At 62.0% G+C, this 18,966-nt stretch overlaps 5 protein-coding genes across 5 annotated transcripts; 2 read left to right on the forward strand and 3 right to left on the reverse strand.

Moving 5' to 3' along the window:
• Positions 1-339: 339 nt before the first annotated feature.
• On the reverse strand, positions 340-2,726 carry THITE_2118697 (uncharacterized protein). Its single transcript, XM_003655189.1, has 2 exons — positions 2,484-2,726; positions 340-2,424 (listed from the first exon to the last, which is right to left on the reverse strand). Exons 1-2 carry the CDS (start codon positions 2,590-2,592, stop codon positions 491-493), a joined length of 2,043 nt encoding a protein of 680 aa, XP_003655237.1. The 5' UTR covers positions 2,593-2,726; the 3' UTR covers positions 340-490.
• On the forward strand, positions 2,727-3,226 carry THITE_2118698 (uncharacterized protein). The gene has a single exon (XM_003655190.1). The coding sequence runs from the start codon at positions 2,749-2,751 to the stop codon at positions 2,935-2,937; it is 189 nt and encodes a 62-aa protein (XP_003655238.1). The 5' UTR covers positions 2,727-2,748; the 3' UTR covers positions 2,938-3,226.
• On the reverse strand, positions 3,227-5,499 carry THITE_2118700 (uncharacterized protein). The gene is made up of 2 exons (XM_003655191.1): positions 5,428-5,499; positions 3,227-5,358 (listed from the first exon to the last, which is right to left on the reverse strand). The coding sequence occupies exon 2, from the start codon at positions 5,333-5,335 to the stop codon at positions 3,425-3,427; it is 1,911 nt and encodes a 636-aa protein (XP_003655239.1). The 5' UTR covers positions 5,336-5,358; positions 5,428-5,499; the 3' UTR covers positions 3,227-3,424.
• A 2,266-nt stretch (positions 5,500-7,765) lies between these two features.
• Positions 7,766-17,284, forward strand: THITE_2079792 (uncharacterized protein; the record flags this gene model as incomplete). Its single annotated transcript, XM_003655192.1, has 14 exons — positions 7,766-7,921; positions 8,103-9,107; positions 9,187-9,467; positions 9,564-10,061; positions 10,210-10,311; positions 10,967-11,010; positions 12,298-12,607; positions 12,668-12,896; positions 13,081-13,553; positions 13,762-13,910; positions 13,995-14,354; positions 14,425-14,587; positions 15,521-15,528; positions 15,612-17,284. The coding sequence occupies 14 exons, from the start codon at positions 7,766-7,768 to the stop codon at positions 17,282-17,284; spliced, it is 5,451 nt and encodes a 1,816-aa protein (XP_003655240.1).
• Positions 17,285-17,840: 556 nt separating this feature from the next.
• On the reverse strand, positions 17,841-18,717 carry THITE_2054227 (uncharacterized protein; the record flags this gene model as incomplete). Its single annotated transcript, XM_003655193.1, has 3 exons — positions 17,841-18,041; positions 18,102-18,505; positions 18,630-18,717. The coding sequence occupies 3 exons, from the start codon at positions 18,715-18,717 to the stop codon at positions 17,841-17,843; spliced, it is 693 nt and encodes a 230-aa protein (XP_003655241.1).
• Positions 18,718-18,966: the final 249 nt, after the last annotated feature.

Consider the following 18,966-nt stretch of genomic DNA (forward strand, 5'->3'; position numbering starts at 1 on the left):
AGCTGCCAACTCAGGGGATGTGCCCGGATCTGCCGGGCTGCCCCGCCGGTCGAGTCCGGGTTGGATCCACTTGCGGAAAGGGCCTGCGACTTGATTTGATGCACCGCGCCCACGCCCTTGGTGACTTCGACACACGCATGTTCCCCCTCCCACGGCGACGTCGACGTCCCTCGTTAATGGCTACCTAAGTGGTTACCTTGGGTTCGAAGGTAGTGAGTTGGAAACATCATCAGCATTGGAATCTTGTTGTGGAAAGTAGGATTCACTTTTCCCCCTGGCATTTTCCCCAAGGATCAGAGCCCATCAGCGCGCATCACGCCATTCCACCACTGTGTATTCCCTCGTCTCAAATAAACATTAGACATCTGCCACGGGCTCATCCCAACATCGATCAGCCAACACCCCGATCCCCCCAGCCGGGCAAGTCCCAAGCCCAAGCCTAAACTCACCCCATGCCACCTCCCAACCCCCTTCCCCCAGCCGCGCCGAGTCAATGCGGTTTCTCGTAATAATCCAACCCCAACCCGAGCGCCTGGCACTGCGGCAGCTCGCGGAACCCGCTCTGCGCCGAGCGCGGCCAGTCCAGCAGGCGCAGCGTCTGGCGGCCGCGCGTGGTGGGCAGCCAGGGGCCGGCCAGCTGGGCCTGCGCGAGCGAGTCCGCGTAGCCGCGGGCGGCGAGGAAGGCCGGGTCCGGGTTGGGGTCGCCGGCGCGGATGAAGGCGGCGAAGGAGTCGAGCACGAAGCGCTCGAAGGGCAGGTCGCCGGCGTCGCGCAGCGGCAGGCCCTGCCGGTGCAGGTTGCCGAACACGTAGTACAGCTCGCCCGAGTGGCAGCGCAGGTAGGGGCGCGACGGGTCGCCGTACGGGTGCGCCGCCGTCCGCGGCGGCTCGCACACGTCCGTGCCCGGCCACCCCGTCGTCTGGTACGACCGGTCGAACTCGTAGTAGTAGATGGGCCCCAGCCGGCCGCTGTCGGCGCCCGCGCGCGCCGTCGCCTCGTCGATGCACCGGAAGATGCCGTCCGTTGCGAGCCGGGAGGACGCCGTGTACAGGTCCAGCGTCTGGTTGCCCGTCGGCACGATCGGGAACAGCTTGGCCGGCGGCACCGAGAAGCCCTGCGACGCCAGGTAGGCCGACTCGTTGGTGGTCTGCGGGAAGCTGATGAAGGGCGCGCCGTCGTCGCGCATGATGCCCATCATCAGCTTGATCGGCAGGCGGGGCCCCGTCAGCGGGAGCTCTGGCGAGGTCAGGTACGTGCCGTCCACCACGAGGAAGCGGGCGACCGTGCTGAGAGACGTGAGCGTGTTGGCGGGGACGGCGCGCAGGCAGTCGACCTGCGACGGCGCCGAGGTGCAGTTCGTGGCGGCGAGAATCGCGTTGGCGGCCACGGCGACTTCCTCGTCGATGGTGTAATAGTGCGAGTACGTCGTCCCGTAGTTGATGCCGCCGAGGTTGCTGAGCATGATGGCGTTCGCAAACTTGCCGGCGGCCTTCGGCGAGGCCATCAGGGCTCGCACGGATCCCGCGCCTGCGCTCTGGCCAAAGATCGTGATCCGATCCGGGTCGCCCCCGAGGCTGCGGATGTTCGCGCGGACCCAGTCGAGCGCCGTGATCTGGTCGGCTAAGCCGAAGTTGCCGTTGGTCTTGCCGTCCTTGAGGGCGAGAAAACCGAGGGTCGACAGGCGGTAGTTGATGGCCACCACCACCATGTCGCCTCTGGATGCCAAGTTCGCGCCGTCAAAGGTCGGGTCGTTCGCGGTGCCGCCGGTGAAGGCGCCTCCGTGAATCCAAAAGGCCACGGGCCGGAGCGTCTTCTTCGCCGGCGCCGTGTTCGGGTTGGGGAGATACGGCGTCCACACGTTGAGGAACAGACAGTCCTCGGTGCCCGTGTTGGGGGCCTGAGCACACTGAGAGCCGTAGGCCAGCGCCGAGGCGGCTTCCCCCGCCCCTTTGAACAGGGTCGAGTAGGTAAACCTCTGCGGCTGCGGCGCATAGCGGATACCCAGGAAGCGGAAGGACAGGCGGTCGCGGAACCCGGTGATGGTCTGGTTGTTGACCTCCAGGCTGATCTGCCACTTGGAGCTCGTGTCCTGGGAGCTCTGGGTTGAGAAGGGCGCGGTGTTGGTGCACAGCGCGGGGATCCGGATGTTCCCAGGGTTGGGGTGGAAGCCGCCGGCGATGTCCACGGCGTCGGGAGAGCTGGAGCCTGACGAAACCCAGAACTTGGACGAGGCGTCAGCTGTCCCGGTGTACTTCAGGTAATCTGCAAACGGCAGCACGGCCGTGTCTCTCCTCCGGTGTCCTCGCTTCGTCGTAGGCCGCCAAAGCTGCTCGCCCAGCTTGGCACACACGCCCTGGGACGCATCCCGGAACGCCCGGGCATCCGTGAGGATCACGGCCGAGTCGGCATCGGGGCTGTCTGACCCTGCAGAGACGTCAGCCTGCTTGCCCGGCTCCTTGGTTGGCGGGTGAGCCGCAACGCACCCTGGAGATCATTGTTGGTCAAGATGGTCAGACTCGTGTCTAGGCTCTTGAGGGACGCGCCGGCAGCCAGGCTGGCAAGGGCTGCCAGTGTCACGCCGGTGAAGTGCATCTTGGAGGGGCGAGCGCAGGACGCAACGAGCACAGGGGCGAGATCTCGGCAGGAGGAAATGCGACGACAATATGCTTGGCTCTGGGGCCTTTAATATGAAGGTTCCATCCCCGCGGACCCGGTGTACACTACATGCAATCCACCCTTCCTGGCGCCATGAGAACCCCCTCAACGACGGCCTCTGCCGCCTTTTCCATTTTGGTGTTTGGCTGTGGGCTGGTAAACGTGGTCCCGAGATTGGTAATAACCAAGTCGCGTTGTAGCCGGTTCATATTATCCGCCGCGCCAGTCCGCCGGTCGCAGCGGGATTCCGGCTCTGAGTCCGGACATCGATGTCGGCGTTAGCGAAGCGATGAGGATGAGAGGTGAGGGTAAGCTTCTTCGGCAGCAGTGCCAGTGAGCGGTCAGGTGGGTGCGAGTAACATCGGGCCTGCATATGAACAGGCTAAATGGGGGATCCCGCTCCGGCGTCCTGGGGTAACATTGCGGTTTCCAGGCGGGGACGTTGTCGCCGGGCTGTTCGGTGAAGCGAGGTGAGGTGCTGCCGTTAGTCTTCAATGTGTGCATCTCCACCAAAAGCGTGGCTAGCTCTTCCGTCCACCCGAGGTCGCCGTGAATTGCGAATACGGCATCCCGGTTCACGGAAAGGACGGATCCACCGACAGGGGTAGGGTTGGGGGGAAGCATGCCATTCTGCCATGTGCCCCGTCCACCAGAAGGCGGAAATGGTCTAGAAAGACCCTAGCAAATGTGAAAAGGGCCTTGGAAAAAGGAAAAAAAGGTTGGGGACCCCGTGGGGAAGGTTGGGGGGGAAGGCAGCCCTCGACCTCGCTCAGATCCTGACCTCACCGAGCGGCTTGACTACGTCCTCGTGGAGCACCATGGAGAGCCGTGCGGCGACGACGTCGTCGGTCTCGTCGTCCGCCTCGGACAGGCCCAGTTCCCTTCCGCCGGCGATGCACTTGCGGGCGGCAGTCTCGTAGACGGCGCCCATGGAAGCGCCCAGGTCGGCGATCTGCTCGTCGGCCAGCAGCATCTCCCGCACCCGCAGCGCGACCGACGGCCGTCCTCTGGCCGCGTTCACGTCGATGCCGAGCACGCGCTCGACCGTAGCCCAGTGGGCGATCTCGACCAGCAGCACGCCCAGGCTGTAGATATCGAAGCTCTTCTTGAAGCGCTCGCGCTCCTCCGGGTTTGTCGACTGGGCGAGGGGGTGCCGGTAGAGGTTATACTCGACGTCGTCGCCGGGGCCGGGGATGTCGGTCATCTCGTCCGCCCGCGCAGGCCGGGAGAAATCGAAGCCGGACAGGTACGGCTTCGCGTAGTCGACCTCGCCGCTGGTCGTCCGGAAGAATAGAATGTTGTGGCTGCGCAGCCCTTTGTGTAGCCAGTTCACCGCATGCAGGTACAGCAGGCAGTTGCTGATGGCGTGGGCGAGCTTGATCCTGTCCGTGACGCGCGGCTTGCGGCATGTCTGGAGCAGGTCTCGGAGGGAGACGGGCGGCAGGGTCGCGTGAAGGCCGTCGCCGAGCGGCCGCTCGAAGACAAGGCCGAGCCGCATGTTGAGAATATCCTCGTCCTCGCTACCCTTGTCGAAAAAGCCCAAGCAGTGGGGGGTCCTAAAAGCCTCCGGTTTCGGGGTGTGGTTCAACAGCGCGGCTAGTTTGGCGACCCGCTTGAATATGACGTCCTTTGGAGGCGATCGGTCACCTGGTCGCTGCCGGTCATAGTCTTTCCACTCCACCCAGACCTTTTTCGATTCGCCACCGGGGAGGCGGAGCGTGGCTTCGCACCGCGGCAGGTCCGATTCCTCGGCCGCGGGGTCAAGCTCGACCATGGACCGGTCGAGGACCAGATGTGTTTGTGCATCGGGGCTGCCCAGCTCGAGACACATGGCCGTCGCCTCGTCCAGCGGGGTCTTCTTGGCGGACTCGATCGACTCGTTGAACGCCTTGAACTTGGCGAGCTGCGACAGGAGCTGAAGGCTGTCGGCGTTGGCACGCTTCTGCGCCGAAGACAACTGCATCATCGCTGGGAGGGGAGAGGCGGCCTCCAGCTTGATGTTCAGGGCCATGACAAGGCGGGAGAGGTCGGTGATCTTGTGGTGTAGCTGGAGGACGCCGCGGTTTGTGTCCTGGACGGTGTGGTGGATCTCTACCTGCATTTGGGCGTCGAGGATGTTGGTCATGCTATCGTTGAGGGTCGAGAAGCGCGAGAGGAGCTGCTCGAAGGCGGCCTTGTCGAACGACACCCACCTGAGTCTCTGCACGGCCTCGCGGGAGTTCGCCCTCAAGCTCTGCATGGCCTTCTTGATGAAGTCCCTCCGGCGCGGCGGCAGGGGGAAGTTAGCCTCGGCAGCGTCCTTCTCGGGTTTCTCGAGGACCTGGTCGCGATCGGGGGCGGTCTGCAGGCGCTTGTTCCTGGTCTGGAGCTCCCTGAACTCTCTGAACAGGCACTCGACCTGGACCAGCAGGTCGAGCACGGTCTGGCGGTGCAGCACGAACGTGTTGGACTCGAGCACCTTCTGTCTGTTGTCGGCGTCGAGGTCGAGCAGACCCGCGGTCTCGCTCCAGGCGAACAGGCGCTGCTGCTCCATGCGGAGGCGCAGGTTGAGGTACCTGCAGTCGTCGGGGAAGTTGGAGGCCGTGATGAGCAGCTGGATGCCCTGGATGCAACTCGAGTAGACCTGCAGGGCGATCGAGGCCACGCCGATGGCGAGACCAGCCAGCGACACGGGGTCCATGGCGAGGAGGAGAACTTGTCACTCTGCCGCGCGGAGCCGTCAGCGCACGACCAAGAGGATGTAGCATGGCGTATCCTCTCATCTTTCCTTACCTATGAGTACACAGTGGAGCCTAACAATGTTTTTATTCCAAGAAGAAAAATGGACAGGAGTGGCTGATGAGGCTGTCTGTTTCCGGCATTGAGCCAGCCTCGCCCTCGTCCCTGGCACCTGGCTCCGAGATGGGAAGAGTGATGAGTGAGCGAGCTCGATGAGAAGAAATGCGGAATTCGGAATGTGAACGGCGGAATGCGCTCAACATGCGACGCGCGCGGTTCTTCAACTTCCCAGTTGGATCGATGGCAGCCGCGAGACATGAGCTCAATTCGTGTGTGCAGCCGCAAGTCTTATCCATGCAGTTTGGACAAGCTGATGAGCTGTCATCGGGTTGCACTGGTTTTGTCGATCAAGTGGATGAGCAGCGGCGTATCGCTAAGTTAACCCCAACCCTTAATAAACATCCCGCCTAAGTACTCCGAAGATCCGAAGAATTCAATCAGAAGGCCTCATAAACCACTCGCGGCATCGAGGAGAAGTTGTGCTGGCATTCGCCGCAAATGAATGTAGGCCACAGCCTCAACAGCCTGGCATAAACTCGAGAAGCACGCCATCCGGAGTACACAGTAAGGGGGCCGTTGGACTGGACAACGCCAGGATGCGGTGCCAGTACTTCGAGTATCTTGGTTTCGATCCATCTTTGAAGCCGCTTTATGTCCTCTATAGTCCGGAGACAATTGAGCAGTGTGGTATCGTCGATCTCTCGCGACAATGTAGTAGGAGCCACCGCTGGGTTTTACGAGTGGTTTGACGCACGTGAGAGTATATGACTGCAGCACAATATGTGTGATGTTGTTGGTCACTGCGGCGGTCACTGTTCCTGATGAAGAAACAACAGGGTGAAGCGGGGTAAAGTTGTCGCAACCAAGGCCATTTTCAAGTTTGGTGTTAACTGGAACTTACCAGGGCACTTATCAACAACGCAGTATACACAGCAGGCAGGCGCAGTGGGCGGAGTGGGGGTCGCAACTCTTCTCAAGCCAAGCCAAGCAGGCAACTCATTCCATTGTCGACGGCAGACAACACCGGCCACCTAAGCAGCCAAGCAACGAGTGTAGGTGTGCAAGCCAAAGTTGTTGTTCTCACTGAGCGATCAGGCTCGCGATGAGGACAGCCCGGGTTGAGCTGTCGACTCCACCTACTCCACCTGTGTACTTTACCAACCGTTTCCCGGCTTTCCAGCCAGCTTACACGCAAGCCCCGATATTTTTTTGCCTATCTGCTTGCAGGCGGACAGGTCCACAAGTGAGTTGTTCCTCTTCTTTTGCGCCGCAGCCACCGAAAGGAAGGGCGAAACCCTGTCCGCATGCCAGCGTTGCATTTCCGCCGTTTCAAGCTGCAAGGGTGCAAGAGGCGCCAATCAAAGAAGCAATTCGGGGGGTTCCAGTTTCTGGTGCGCAGGCTTTTGGATTTTCGATCATCCCGCTCGGGCGGTCAGCAACGGGGACAGCTTCACTCATCTATTCATCAGCAGCCCGAGAGAACGGAATGAAGGGGCCCGGGCGTAACGAAGGACTGGACATGCGGATGGCCATTCTACTAGTATGATTCCATTCATCCATTATTCTGTACTGTGCCTGCCCCATGTGGATGGATACCTGGCCTCTCACTTGACCCGCGTTGCATTGGCAGACCGACGCCAGGAAGCACCCCCCTTTTTTAGGACGCCGCCAAACACAAGCAACCTGGCAGGAGTTCCAAGTGGCTTCTTCGGCCTCTTCTGTCGCCTGCCAGCTTTGTTCCGCGTGGAGATCTCGATCTCGTCAGCAATTTTTTTTTTGAAGTGGCCCTTGGGTCGCACCCGGGCGGAGGGTCAGAGTCGCCCCGAGGCAGCCTCCCGCTCGCATCCATGTCGAATCCCTGCAGCTTCCGCTGCTTGTGGCCAGGCCAGGGGACGCGGCGTGCAGAAGTCCCCAATGCGGAGAGAGGACACTGACAGTCGGCCGTCCGACCAAGTTGGGCCATTTCTCATTGCCAGTTCCCTTTCGCCCCATCTTGCTTTCTTGCTCCGAGCAAGACGAGCAAGACGTCAAGGAAGAGGGCAGCTAGATCAACGCTATCCTTGGGCTGTCCTGCCGTGAACGCTCTCATCACCACGGGAACCTTGAGTTACAACCGGTAACTGGTGCTTCCACATTGACCGTCCCTCCTCGCCGATCCGCTGCAACGCCAATCTCAATTGCTCCTTCGCAGTCCTCGCGCGTCCCGCTCCCCACCTCGCCGGCGCGTGTTTTGGGATCCTATTGAATACGGATCACGCTATTATACGTCCCCGCGTCTGGCATTGGAAATATTTCGGGTCGCAGGAGTCGCCTGGCTTGGTGGCCGATAATCATGGACCCCTACTCAACGGCTGCCCCACCGCTGTCAGCGGCTTCCACTCACGTCTCGCCGTCGGTGTCTAACGGGAACGAGAGCCCGGAGACGGCGATCATGGCTTCGGCGACCTCAGATGTCCGTCTAGCTCAGCAGCCCGCCACTACCCCCGCAGTCCCCGCCGCATGTCTCGCCTGCGTGAGTAGAGCTATTTTTATTTATTTACTTTTATGTCCTTGATATTGATTTACGGCTTGCCTTTTTTGATTTATTTTTTATTTTTATTTTTATTTATTTATATTTTTTTTTTTTTTTTTTTTTTATAGCGGTTGAGTACCTGCTGAACAACGTACAGCGCGGCAAGCATCTCAAGTGCGACGGGAACACCCCTTGCTCGCGTTGCACTAGCTCCAACACCGAGTGTCTATATGTCCCCTCTCGCCGCGGCTACAGGGCCCCCAGGAAGAACACGACCCAGAATCCGAACAAGCGCCATGCATCGTCCTCCCCGCCGTACCCCGGCCCGACTGAGAGCTGCCCCATGCTCCTGGGACACGGGGGGGTGTCGCTTGCTGCCCCCGCGATCCCCGGCTTCAACCCGGCCGTCGTGCTGCCGGACCAGTCGCCCGTCTCTTATACGACCACTTCGCCTCTGGGAAACGTGCCGCTCTACCGGAACCCGTTCGCCCCAGCCATGGATGCCAACGCGCTGGCCCTGACGACGACGACGACGTCGTCGACACCAACATCGACTTCGTCGACGGCCACGGCCGCGGCCACGCCGGCCGTGCCTCCGGCCCAGCCGCCGGTGCCGACGCTGGCGGAGCGCTGCTTCGACGCCTTCTACCACTTCTTCCACGCCGGCCACCCCTTCGTGCTGCCCAAGGACTACTTCCTCCGCATGCTCAAGGAGGGCGCGGCGGCCAACCTCAACGTCGTCCTGGCCGCCATGCGGTACATCGGCTCGCTGTACGTCGACGCCGGGCCCGCCCGGGCGACCTACCTGGACGAGGCCATCCGGCTAAGCTACCGGCCGGACACGCCCAAGGACGGCTTCCTGGTCCAGGCCCTGCTGCTCATCATCATCGGCCTGGACGGGTCGTGCGACCAGGGGCGCGCGCGCGAGCTGCTGGCCGACTGCGAGCGCCTCGCCATCGAGATCGACCTCAACAAGCGCGACTTCGCCGCCCTGCACGGCCGCGCCAACCCCGTGCTCGAGGAGAGCTGGCGCCGCACCTGGTGGGACCTGTACGTGTGCGACGGCATGATCGCCGGCGTGCACCGCGTCACCAAGTTCTTGCTGTTCGACATCCAGGCCGACGTGGGCTTGCCGTGCGAGGAGCATGAGTACCTCTCAGGGGTAGGTTTTTTTTTTTCTTTCCCATTTTTTCCTTTTCCGTTTTCTTTGTATTTTGGCCCCGCTAACTGTTCCTCCCCAGCGCATCCCGGCGCCGTCGTACATAGAGGACTTCGACGACGCGACCTTCTCGGGCGAGGACCGCGAGTTCTCGTCCTTCACGTACCGCATCGCGGCGGCGCGCAACCTCGGGCGCCTGATGCGCATGCCGCCCGTCATGTTCCCCGGCGACGAGAACGTCAACCGCGTGCAGTCGCTGCTCACCAACTGGCGCATGCACCTGCCGGACTCGAAGCGCGACGACCTCAACAAGAACTGCCAGCTCGACGAGATGATGTTCCAGGCGCACTTCATCACGCATGCGTATGCCGTCCCCCTCTCTTTTTCCCTCTTTTGCCCGGTTCAGTTACAACTGGATATAGATATACATGCTAAATCACTTTACTCTTGCCTTCCCAGCTGCACCATCATACTACACCAGCCGCTCTCGCAGCTGGACACGTCGCCGGTGCAGGCGGTCAACTCGTGCGCGCCGCACCGGCCGGTGCCGTCGGGGGAGGCGTTCAACACGCACACGCGGCACACGCTGAGCGCGGCGGCGGAGATCTCGCAGATGATCACGCAGGCGGGGGCGGGGGTGGACGACGTGACGCGGCACACGCACTTCTTCACGTGCGTCATCACGCTCAGCTCGATCGTGCACCTGTCCCGGTGGGCGCTCTACTTCGTCGACGACGAGGACCACCTGCGCCAGCAGATCCGCCTCAACATCGGCGCGCTCCGCCGCCTCAGCCGCGTCTGGAAGGCCGCCGACACCGCCTGGGCCCAGGTCAAGGGCGTCGCCCAGGAGATCTACCGCGGCAAGAAGGCCCAGCAGATCAGCCCCGCCTTCTGGGTCGGCTTCACGCAGGAGCAGATGATCAGCAGCATCAACGCCGACGAGGGCATCATGAGCGAGTTCAACGCCGCCGCCGCCGGCGTGCTGGGCGGGCAGGTTAGTCAGGGGTAGGCGCGGAAAGCGGGAAGACCGGAAGGCCGGAAGGCCGGAACAGGTGGAAATGTGTTGTTTTCGTTCAAGAGGGCACGGGGTCTGGTTCAAGCGCAGTGCAGGTACGTATAACGTGGATTGGAAACGGGACGATTCGGCTAAGCGTCAGGGAAAAGAAGGAGTTTGGGTTCGACATGGGTTGCGGCTTCAAGGCTTCGAGTTGGATATGAGCTTTATGATGCAAAGAGCATGATGGCAGCCGATCATGCTTGTGCGACGAAAACAGCAAGATGGCTCTCCCGCGGTGCAATATGTGCAAAACTGCTCCGGATTCCGACTTTCCTGTAACGTTACTTTGGTCTGGCCGGGTCTGTCCCTAGCTCCGCTACTGGTTCTTGGTTAGCCAAAAAGGGGTTAAGTTTCGCACAAATATTTCTGGATACTCCTTCAACTCGTATCGCCGTCCGAAATAGACGAGACCGGTGAACGTGCCGGGCAAAAGTCCCCCCCCTCTCCCCCTCCCCGGAGTTGTTCCGCTGCTGTCTCACACTCAGGTCGCCGTTCACTCGGTCTTGGGCGCCGCCACCGGTTCTTGTCATGATCACACCAAGCATATGAGACCCCAAGTCGCCAATGCCGTGAGTGAGGGGTGATATCCCACCGCTGTTTCAGCCGCTGCGGCCACATTCTGCCGCCCCTTTTTGGCCGTCATGGCGGATCGACGGTGTCTCAGGGTGGCGGTAAAGCGTCGGCTCGGTGATGTGAGGAAAAGTTGGGTTGAGACAGAACTGGTCGCCGATGGGGGTGATGATGGTGATGGACGGACGGGGGATGTGCGCTTCGGGGATATGATGTTATGCAGGATGCATGCAAGCTGTGAGGCCGGAGGTGGCCGATGTCTCACCCCGTACAGAGTATGTAGACTTTGTAGTGTAGATGTCGCCGCGGGAGGGGCGTGGGTGTATTAGTGGGGTGTTTAGGTGTGGGAGACCCGAGTTGACTGCGGCTCCGCTGCAGCTCCTTCGGCGTCCTTGGCTGTTGGTCCCCGCCCAGCCCTCGGCTCGGCAACCGGATCGTTGGATCGTCGCGGTCGGCGACTGCATCGGAGATCTGGCGCTGCCCTGGTCCCACAAGCAGTACGGAGTATTCTATATACAGGATATTAAGGGTGTGATGCATTTGGGAACACCAACCTCTTTCGGTGGCGCTCCGGACAAAGTTGCCAGCACGGAGTAAATATGGTTCGCGCCGCACTCCGTAAGCGGGGCGGAGCCGTCTGGAATGCAACTACAATTCCGCATCTTGCATGTGATGGTCTTTCGCCATTGGCTGCCGTCCCGGCGGCTCGGCAATGCACGGCAAGTCCACCATTTTGCAGGCAGGGCTGAGCGACTTGTGTTTGTCAAAAAGTGGCTCGTTGGGCCTGGTGCGGTGTTCTATGGCGAACTGAACGGGATCCGAGTTGGCTCTTGCCGTGAGCCTTGGCATTAGCGTGTGAGAGAGCAGAGCTGGGATTTGCAGCGTGATGAGTAGAGAGGCTGCTGAGACACCAGTTGTTTGCTGGGGATGATCGAGGAAATTCTGTTCTCCGAGTACGCCGGGCCCAGCAAGGTGGCTGACCAAGCTTGTGATGAGCATGAGATCATCAAGGCATCCCGCGCAGGAAGAGAAACCACTCGTGATCCGGTCTCAAAGCACCCTAATGATGAGCCCAGTCTGGAGAAGAGGTAGCTAGTATACTTAAAAGAAGCCGCCGCACTTTACTTCCTGGAGGGCCAGTCGCTCAACGCTTCGTCTTGCCCGTCACAGAGCAGGAGGATCCCCGCTGTCTTTTCCCAACCTCCCTCCAGCTTTCTGCCGGCCCAACCCCAGTCCACTGCATCAGCAATCCATGATGGCGCCCATCAGTGCGTCATCCTCTGCTTCCAGGGCCGACCCGGCGCCGAAAGACTTGCCCGACGTCGACCTTGAGCAAGGGGAGGCCGACAAGGCGCACCTCCGTAACACCAGCGTGCACAGCTTCGCGTGGAAGGGCGTCACCGTGACGGTCAAGGACCGCAAGACCAAGCAGCCCAAGACCCTCGTCGACAACGCCGAAGGCATCGTTCAAGCAGGTAGGCAAGCTTTCCGCCTACTTTCCACCTCCGTTCTCCCTCTCCACCACCTATCCCTATCCCCCCCGCCCCTCCCGCCGCGCGTTCTAAGTTCTAATCCCCCAGCCAGGCGAGATCCTCGCCGTCATGGGCCCCTCCGGCTCCGGCAAGACAACACTTCTCAACATGCTAGCCTGCCGCCCCACCACCACCACCCCTACCACCACCTTCTCCTCCTCCACGTGCACCACAACAGGCACGCTCCTCCTAAACGGCGCCCCAGCCTCCCAGCCCGCCCTGCGCTCGGTAACCCGCTTCGTGGAGCAGGACGACGCGCTCACCGGCGCCCTGACCGTGCGCGAAACGCTGGATTTCGCCTCGCGCCTCGCCACCACCATGGCCACCACCACCTCCTTTTCCTCGTCCTTTTCCTCGTCCCCGCGCAGCAGCAGGGCCAGTGCCAGTGCCAGGGCCAATGCCAGGGACAATAGGTCCAAGGACAACAGGGCAGCGCGCGTGGCCCAGCTGGTGGACGCGTTCGGGCTGCGCGAGCGGGCGGACACGCTGGTGGGCACGGGCCTGCGCAAGGGCCTCAGCGGCGGGCAGCGGCGGCGGCTGGGCGTGGCCGGCCAGCTGGTCGGCGGCGGGGCGCGGGTGCTGGTGCTGGACGAGCCGACCAGCGGGCTGGATTCGGCGGCCGGGTGGGAGGTGGTTAAGGTCTTGAGGGGGGTTGCTCGGCGGGAGGGGGTGAGTTTTATTTTTCCTTTGTTCTTTTTTTTTTTCTGCCTCTTCTTTCCCTTCTTCTTCTTTCGCTCCTTCAATCTTCCTTTTCTTGGTTGTGAGAATGGGGGATTCAGGGGCTAACCCTTAGGGGCCTTGGGCTCGCTGGCCGCAGTTAATCGTCATCGCGTCGATCCACCAGCCGAGCACGGCCACGTTCAACCTGTTCGACAAGCTGCTGCTCATGTCGCACGGCAAGACGCACTACTTCGGCCCCACAGCCGAGGTCGCGGCGCATTACGAGGCGCTGGGGTGCCCGATGCCGGTCCATGTCAACCCGGCCGAGTTCCTGCTCGACATGGTCAACACCGACTTCGCCGCGCACCGCGAGTCGGCCGTGCGCCGGCTCGACGAGATGCAGCTCGCCTGGGCGCGCTCGCCGGCGGCTAAGGAGCTGGCTGCCACCATCGCCGCGGCCGAAGAAAAAGGGGTGACGACGGGGGCGGCTGGGGCGGGCCTCGAGATGGACGGGTCGGAGCAGAAACCGAGCCTGCCGAGCTTGGTGCTCACGCTGCTGCACCGCGGCTTCGTGAAGAGCTACCGCGATATCGTCGTCTATGGAATCAGGCTGGCCATGTACAGTGGTGAGTGCGGCCCCTTTTGTTTGGTTGGGTATAAGCAATGTTTGACTCACTGAGAACCTCATCCGACAGCCCTGGCCATCATGATGGGCACCGTCTGGTTGCGGCTGGACGCGGCGCAGGAGTCCATCATTCCGTTCATCAACGCCATCTTCTAGTACGTAGGACGATGAGAGACGTTGCTCAGCGTGGGATACCTGCTGACGCTCGGCCAGCGGCTCCGCCTTCATGTCGTTCATGGCCTGCGCGTACTGCCCGGCCTACCTCGAGGACTACATGCAGTTCATCAAGGAGAAGCGCAACGGCCTGTACGGCGCCACGGCCATGATCGTCGCCAACTTCCTCATCGGCGTGCCCTACCTGTGTATGTCATCCCTCTCCTTCCCAGCTTTTCGAGTGCCTAAGGACCGGGATGCATACGATCCCCTGCTGACGCCCGGCAATACAGTCATCTTCTCGCTCGTCTTCTCGGCCATCTCGTACTGGCTGTCCAACTTCCAGCCGACGGCGCAGGCCTTCTTCACCTGGGTGCTGTGGGTGTTCCTGGACCTGCTGGCGGCGGAGAGCCTGGTGGTGCTCCTGACGTCCGTCTTCCCGTCCTTCGTCGTCTCGCTCGCGCTGGTGGCCTTCGCCAACGGGCTGTGGATGAGCGTGGACGGCTTCATGGTGCCGCCGACGCTGCTCAACGTGTTCTACCGCTACGTGTTCCACTACTGGGACTACCAGAAGTACGTCTTCGAGAACATGATGGTCAACGAGTTCAGCGAGCGCGTGTACACCTGCGCGCGAACGGCGGGGGGCTGCCAGTGTAAGTTCGGGCTCGTGTCCCGCTTTTGCTTTTCGCGCTCGCCCTCTTTTTTCTGACGCCGGACGTCTAGGCATGTGGCAGACCGACCTGGCGGACCAGTGCCTGATCCGCGGCCAGGGCGTGCTCGACCAGTACGGCTACCGGCCGGGACACATGGGCAAGGACGTCGGTATCATGTTGGCCATCATCTTCGGTTACCGTCTTGCCGCGTGGCTGGTCCTGAAGTTGAAGAAGTGAGAGTGTGAAAGCCCGGGGGGTAGGCCTGAAGGCGAGGGGGTTGCGGGCGGCCGCATTGCTGGACTAGTCAAGGAGCAGGCCAATGAGGATCGCTGTGTTCAGCGAGCTGGCGTCTTGTTGGCGAGCTCGATAACTAGAGTCTGTCAGGGATGAAATTCCGAGAGGAGCAGGCATTGCTCTGTGATTTGTACTTACACGTACACTGCACCCCAAGACTCGAGAGCATTTTGGCGGGTGGGACAGAGCAGGCACCGTGATAACCACGCCCGGGTCATGAGGGAATGAACGCATTACTCGGAGGCTACTCGACATTTCGACGCCGTCAGAGAGTTCAGTTGGTAGTATACCTATATGTCTTCATAATTTCATGATGAGTTGGTCAGAGTCATTTAAGCTCCGAGTTTTGTGTTGCGCTCCATCTATCGTGCTCCGAGTACGGAGACGCGAAAGTGACAATCATCCCAGGCCCATGCAACGAGGCCCCACCGGGTTCTTATCGCAAGAGCGCGCTAGTTTTATCAAGCGAGACCCTCGCCCCACTTATCGCGTGAAAGCGCGCCGTTTTGGCGTTGAACTGCTACGTGCGGAAGACCCCACAAACATCTTCTGGCGTCCGGTCCTCCGTCTCCTTGTGGCAGCCAGTCCCTACCAAATACGAAAATTGTCAACATCTTGTGTATCGAAGCAGCGCTTCGCCTGTGTCTGCACGCCTCGGCATGGAATTTACGTCGCCGCTCACAACACTGACGAGCATATCCACGCCAGCATCCTACCACACAGCCCAGGGCTCGCCGTCCAATGCCGCCGACGAAACTGGTCTCAGCAGCCCCCTCGAGGAGCTCCCCCCAGGGGAGCTGCTGCCGTACCGTGCTGCTGTACCGCTGCCGCATGAGTTGAAGTCGCACTGCCAGATCCACCTGGAGGAGCAGCTCTGTCTGTCCATCTCTTTTCCTGTCCTGCTCCAGCTCCACCTTCCAAACCGTCCCTACTAACCCTCCGTTCTGTTTCCCGCAACTACAGACACAGCCGCAATTCACATCCTCTCGGGCCTCCTCAGCGATGGCGCCCCTCCGGCCTGCAGTCACCCAAAACAACTCCCCAAACCGGCTCGCATTCCGCCCCCATCTCAGCTCGCCCTCCTCGCAACCATCGTCGTCCATCCGGCATTCACCACCAGCGCCCCGGAAACAGCCAACATCCACGCCGCCGCCCACGCCCTGTCTTACCTACGCGGCCTGCTCAGCACTGTGGGGCCCATCAACGCCAACTTCCGCGCCGCGTTCGATTTTACCGCCTCCTCCACCTCGTCCGGCCCCGCCGCCGCCACCACCCGGTCCCGCGCAGCCGCCCGCCCCGGCAGCCGCCCGGGAAGCCGAGGCGGCAGCCGCAGCCGGAGCCGGCACAGCAGCGGAGCTCACAACAACAACACCGCTTACCTAAGCAGCGACGACGAGCCCCCGTGGCAATCCGACTCGGACTCGGACGCGCTGGGCGGCGACTTCGCGCGCTCGGACCTGCTCTTCCGCCGCGCGCCCGACTTCTGGGCCGTGCTGGGCTGGGCGTTCCGCTGCGCCGCCGAGCACCCGGCCCGCTGGCGCTGCTGGCGCGAGTGGCTGGGCTTCGTGCTGGCCGCCGTGGAGGCCGACTTTGACGAGCGGCTGCGCGAGGACCAGGCGGCGGTCGGGCAGACGGGCAAGAGTAAGTCCACCCGGCCGTACCCGGCGCTGGGTGGGAGCTTGATTGTGGCATACCTGCTCGGCCTGAGGCGGGCGAGGAGGAATCCGCTGCGGGAGGTGCTAAGGGCGGTGTTTGCGTTCTGCGACGGGGAGATGGTCGCGTCGGATAGGGCGATTTTCGGGGAGGTGTTCAGGCACGAGACGAAGCTTGGTAGGAGCAAGCGCAAGAGGGCGGAGGATAATGTGGTGGACCTGGAGAATGATCGGTTTGGGGACTACTTGGATGATGGGGAGTCGTTGGAGTCGGAGGAGGAGAGCGAGGGAGAGGACGTGCCGATGCCCGCCCCGGCGAAGGGGCGGAGGAAACCGGGCCGCAAGGCCAAGGGGGAAGGCACAGCCTCTCTCGCCCTCACGGACAGCCTCGCCGAGACGGTGCCCTTCCGCCTGCGCGTCTTCCGCTTGCTCTCAGCGGTGTCCTACTACCTCCCCGATACCTTTGAGCCGGTCGGCGAGCTCTACGAGAGATTCACCGACCAGGTGCGCAGCCTCCCGCTGCCCATGTTCCGCCTGTTCATCGAGCCGCACCGGTCCATCCTCCCCGAAGAGGTCCAGGTCTCGTTCCTACGCATGGTGATCGAGGCGCTGCTGCCGCGCCACCCGGACCCGGCCGAGGTCGACGCCGCGGCCGGCCACGGCGTCACCGTGCGCGTCATGCAGGAGTGCTTCCTGCCCTTCGCCGCGAGCAGGGTCACGGCCGAGGACAACGCCAAGCTGTCGCTCGCCCTCGAGCGCATGATGTGGTTCGTCTACGGCCAGATCGGGGTTGAGTATTCGCCCGGGCTGCGCAGGGCCGTCGAGGCCGGCATCAAGGCCCGCGAGGACAAGATCAAGCGGCGCGGGGCTGCTGGCGCTGCTGGGAGGGCGGACGCTGCGGACAAGGCGGCGCGGGAGGCGCTGGCGCGGTCGGCCAGGAATCTGAGGGCCTTGGTCGATGTTATTGCGGCTGCTGGGCGGTGAGCCCCGAGTTTTTCTTCTGTTCCCAAAACGGTGTTGGGCGGCGTGGCGTGTTGTTGGGTGTTCGGTTGGCTGGGTCCTGGCATTTTGATACCCGTCGTTGGTTCCTGCACCGACGACAATTGCATGTGTTAAGGGTCATCCACGGGTTGGGGTTTGGTCTGTATTGTAAGTGTCATTCCGGCAGCGGTAGAAAAGCTGTGTTTTTTTTGGGGCTCAATATTGAGCATCAATGCATTTGGGGTTGTCATTGTACAGCGGTGATTTTCATTTTGCCCTGCGGCTATGTCAACCTCCCTTCTATGGACCGTTCCCCTTTGGTATCCGCCCGAATCCCTCTCTGGCCGAACCTCAGACCATGACGATGGGTTCTTGACTAGACAGTTGCTCAATGCAATAGTGTACAACACGTGCCGCTCGCTAAATCTCAGTTTTCCGCTTACGGCGAGGTTGCAAGATGCCCGTACCCGATTTCCGTACGCCACCCATTAATGCATTTCCAATCCCAACTGGCCAGAAATGATCCAGAATATTATTGTTCCATCGACCCCGCAATGCCTCATTTCTTCGGCTTCGCGGCCGGCTGCCAAGCCTGCGGCTGCCACGTCTCGCTGGGCCCTCCCCTCGCCTGCTTCCACGGATCGGCCTGTGTCCCGCTCCCCTTGGCTTCCGCCTCACGCCTCATCCTCCGCCACGTCTCCTCCCGCAGGTCCACCGCCTCTCTGTCCCCCAACGTATCCCCCTGCGCCACCGCCGGGCCCTCTTGCCTCTCACCATCCGCCCCGCCCGTTTCCTTAGTCTTCTCCTCCTCCGCCTCCACCCGCTCCTTCTTCACCTTCGACCCGGGCCCAACCCTGCGCTCCGTCTCCAGCGCCGGCGCCCGCACGCCCAGCACCGCCGACGCGCCCCCGGCCGCCGGCCCCGTCGCCACGCGCGGCTTCGCCTCCCACCGCGCGTCCGCCTCGGCCGCGAGCTGCTTCACGCGCGCCTGGCGCGCCTCCTCGGCCCGCTGCTCGGCCAGCGACGGCGGGTCGGCGCGCGTGTGCCGCAGCCAGCCGTGCCACGCCGGCGGCACGACCAGCGCGTCGGGCGGCGTGCCGCGCGGGCACCGCACGATGCGCCGCCATCGTACGGGCGACAGGTGCGGGTGTGCCGGGTTCGGCGAGGGCAGCCGCGAGCCGCGGTCGAGGAATTCCCAGTAGGTGTTGCCGTTTAGGTCCAAACCTGTTGGGAGTTGGGGTGGTCAGTAAGGGGGTGGGTGGGTGGTGGTGGTAGTAGTAATGGGAGTGGTGGAGGTGAGAAAGGGGTGGGGTGAAAAGGTGGCGTGGAAAGGTCAGGTAGAACATACCGACGAGGAATTGGCGCCGCCAGGGCAGGCGCAGCATTTTCCATTTGTACCACGCCCGCAGGAGCGGGGAGATCGGTTTTTGCGACATGGGTTTAACTGGGAAGCTGGGCTGGGAAGCGGGTATAGGAAGTCTGGAGCAAGCTTCCTGTTTGGCTGGACTTGGTGTTGCTTGACCGGGTTATTGTGCGCCGCATAGGTCGGATGTGCAATCGCGTCGCGCAACCGTGCTCAGCTGTTCGGATATTTTCTCAAGCTGGCCGGTGACGTCGTTGCCAAGCCGGGAGGGACCGTTGCATCCACCAGAGCTCCAGCCACACTCAATGCGACACCAGCCTCC

This window comes from Thermothielavioides terrestris, chromosome 4, assembly GCF_000226115.1.
Source record: "Thermothielavioides terrestris NRRL 8126 chromosome 4, complete sequence".
Taxonomy (NCBI): Eukaryota; Fungi; Ascomycota; class Sordariomycetes; order Sordariales; family Chaetomiaceae; genus Thermothielavioides; species Thermothielavioides terrestris.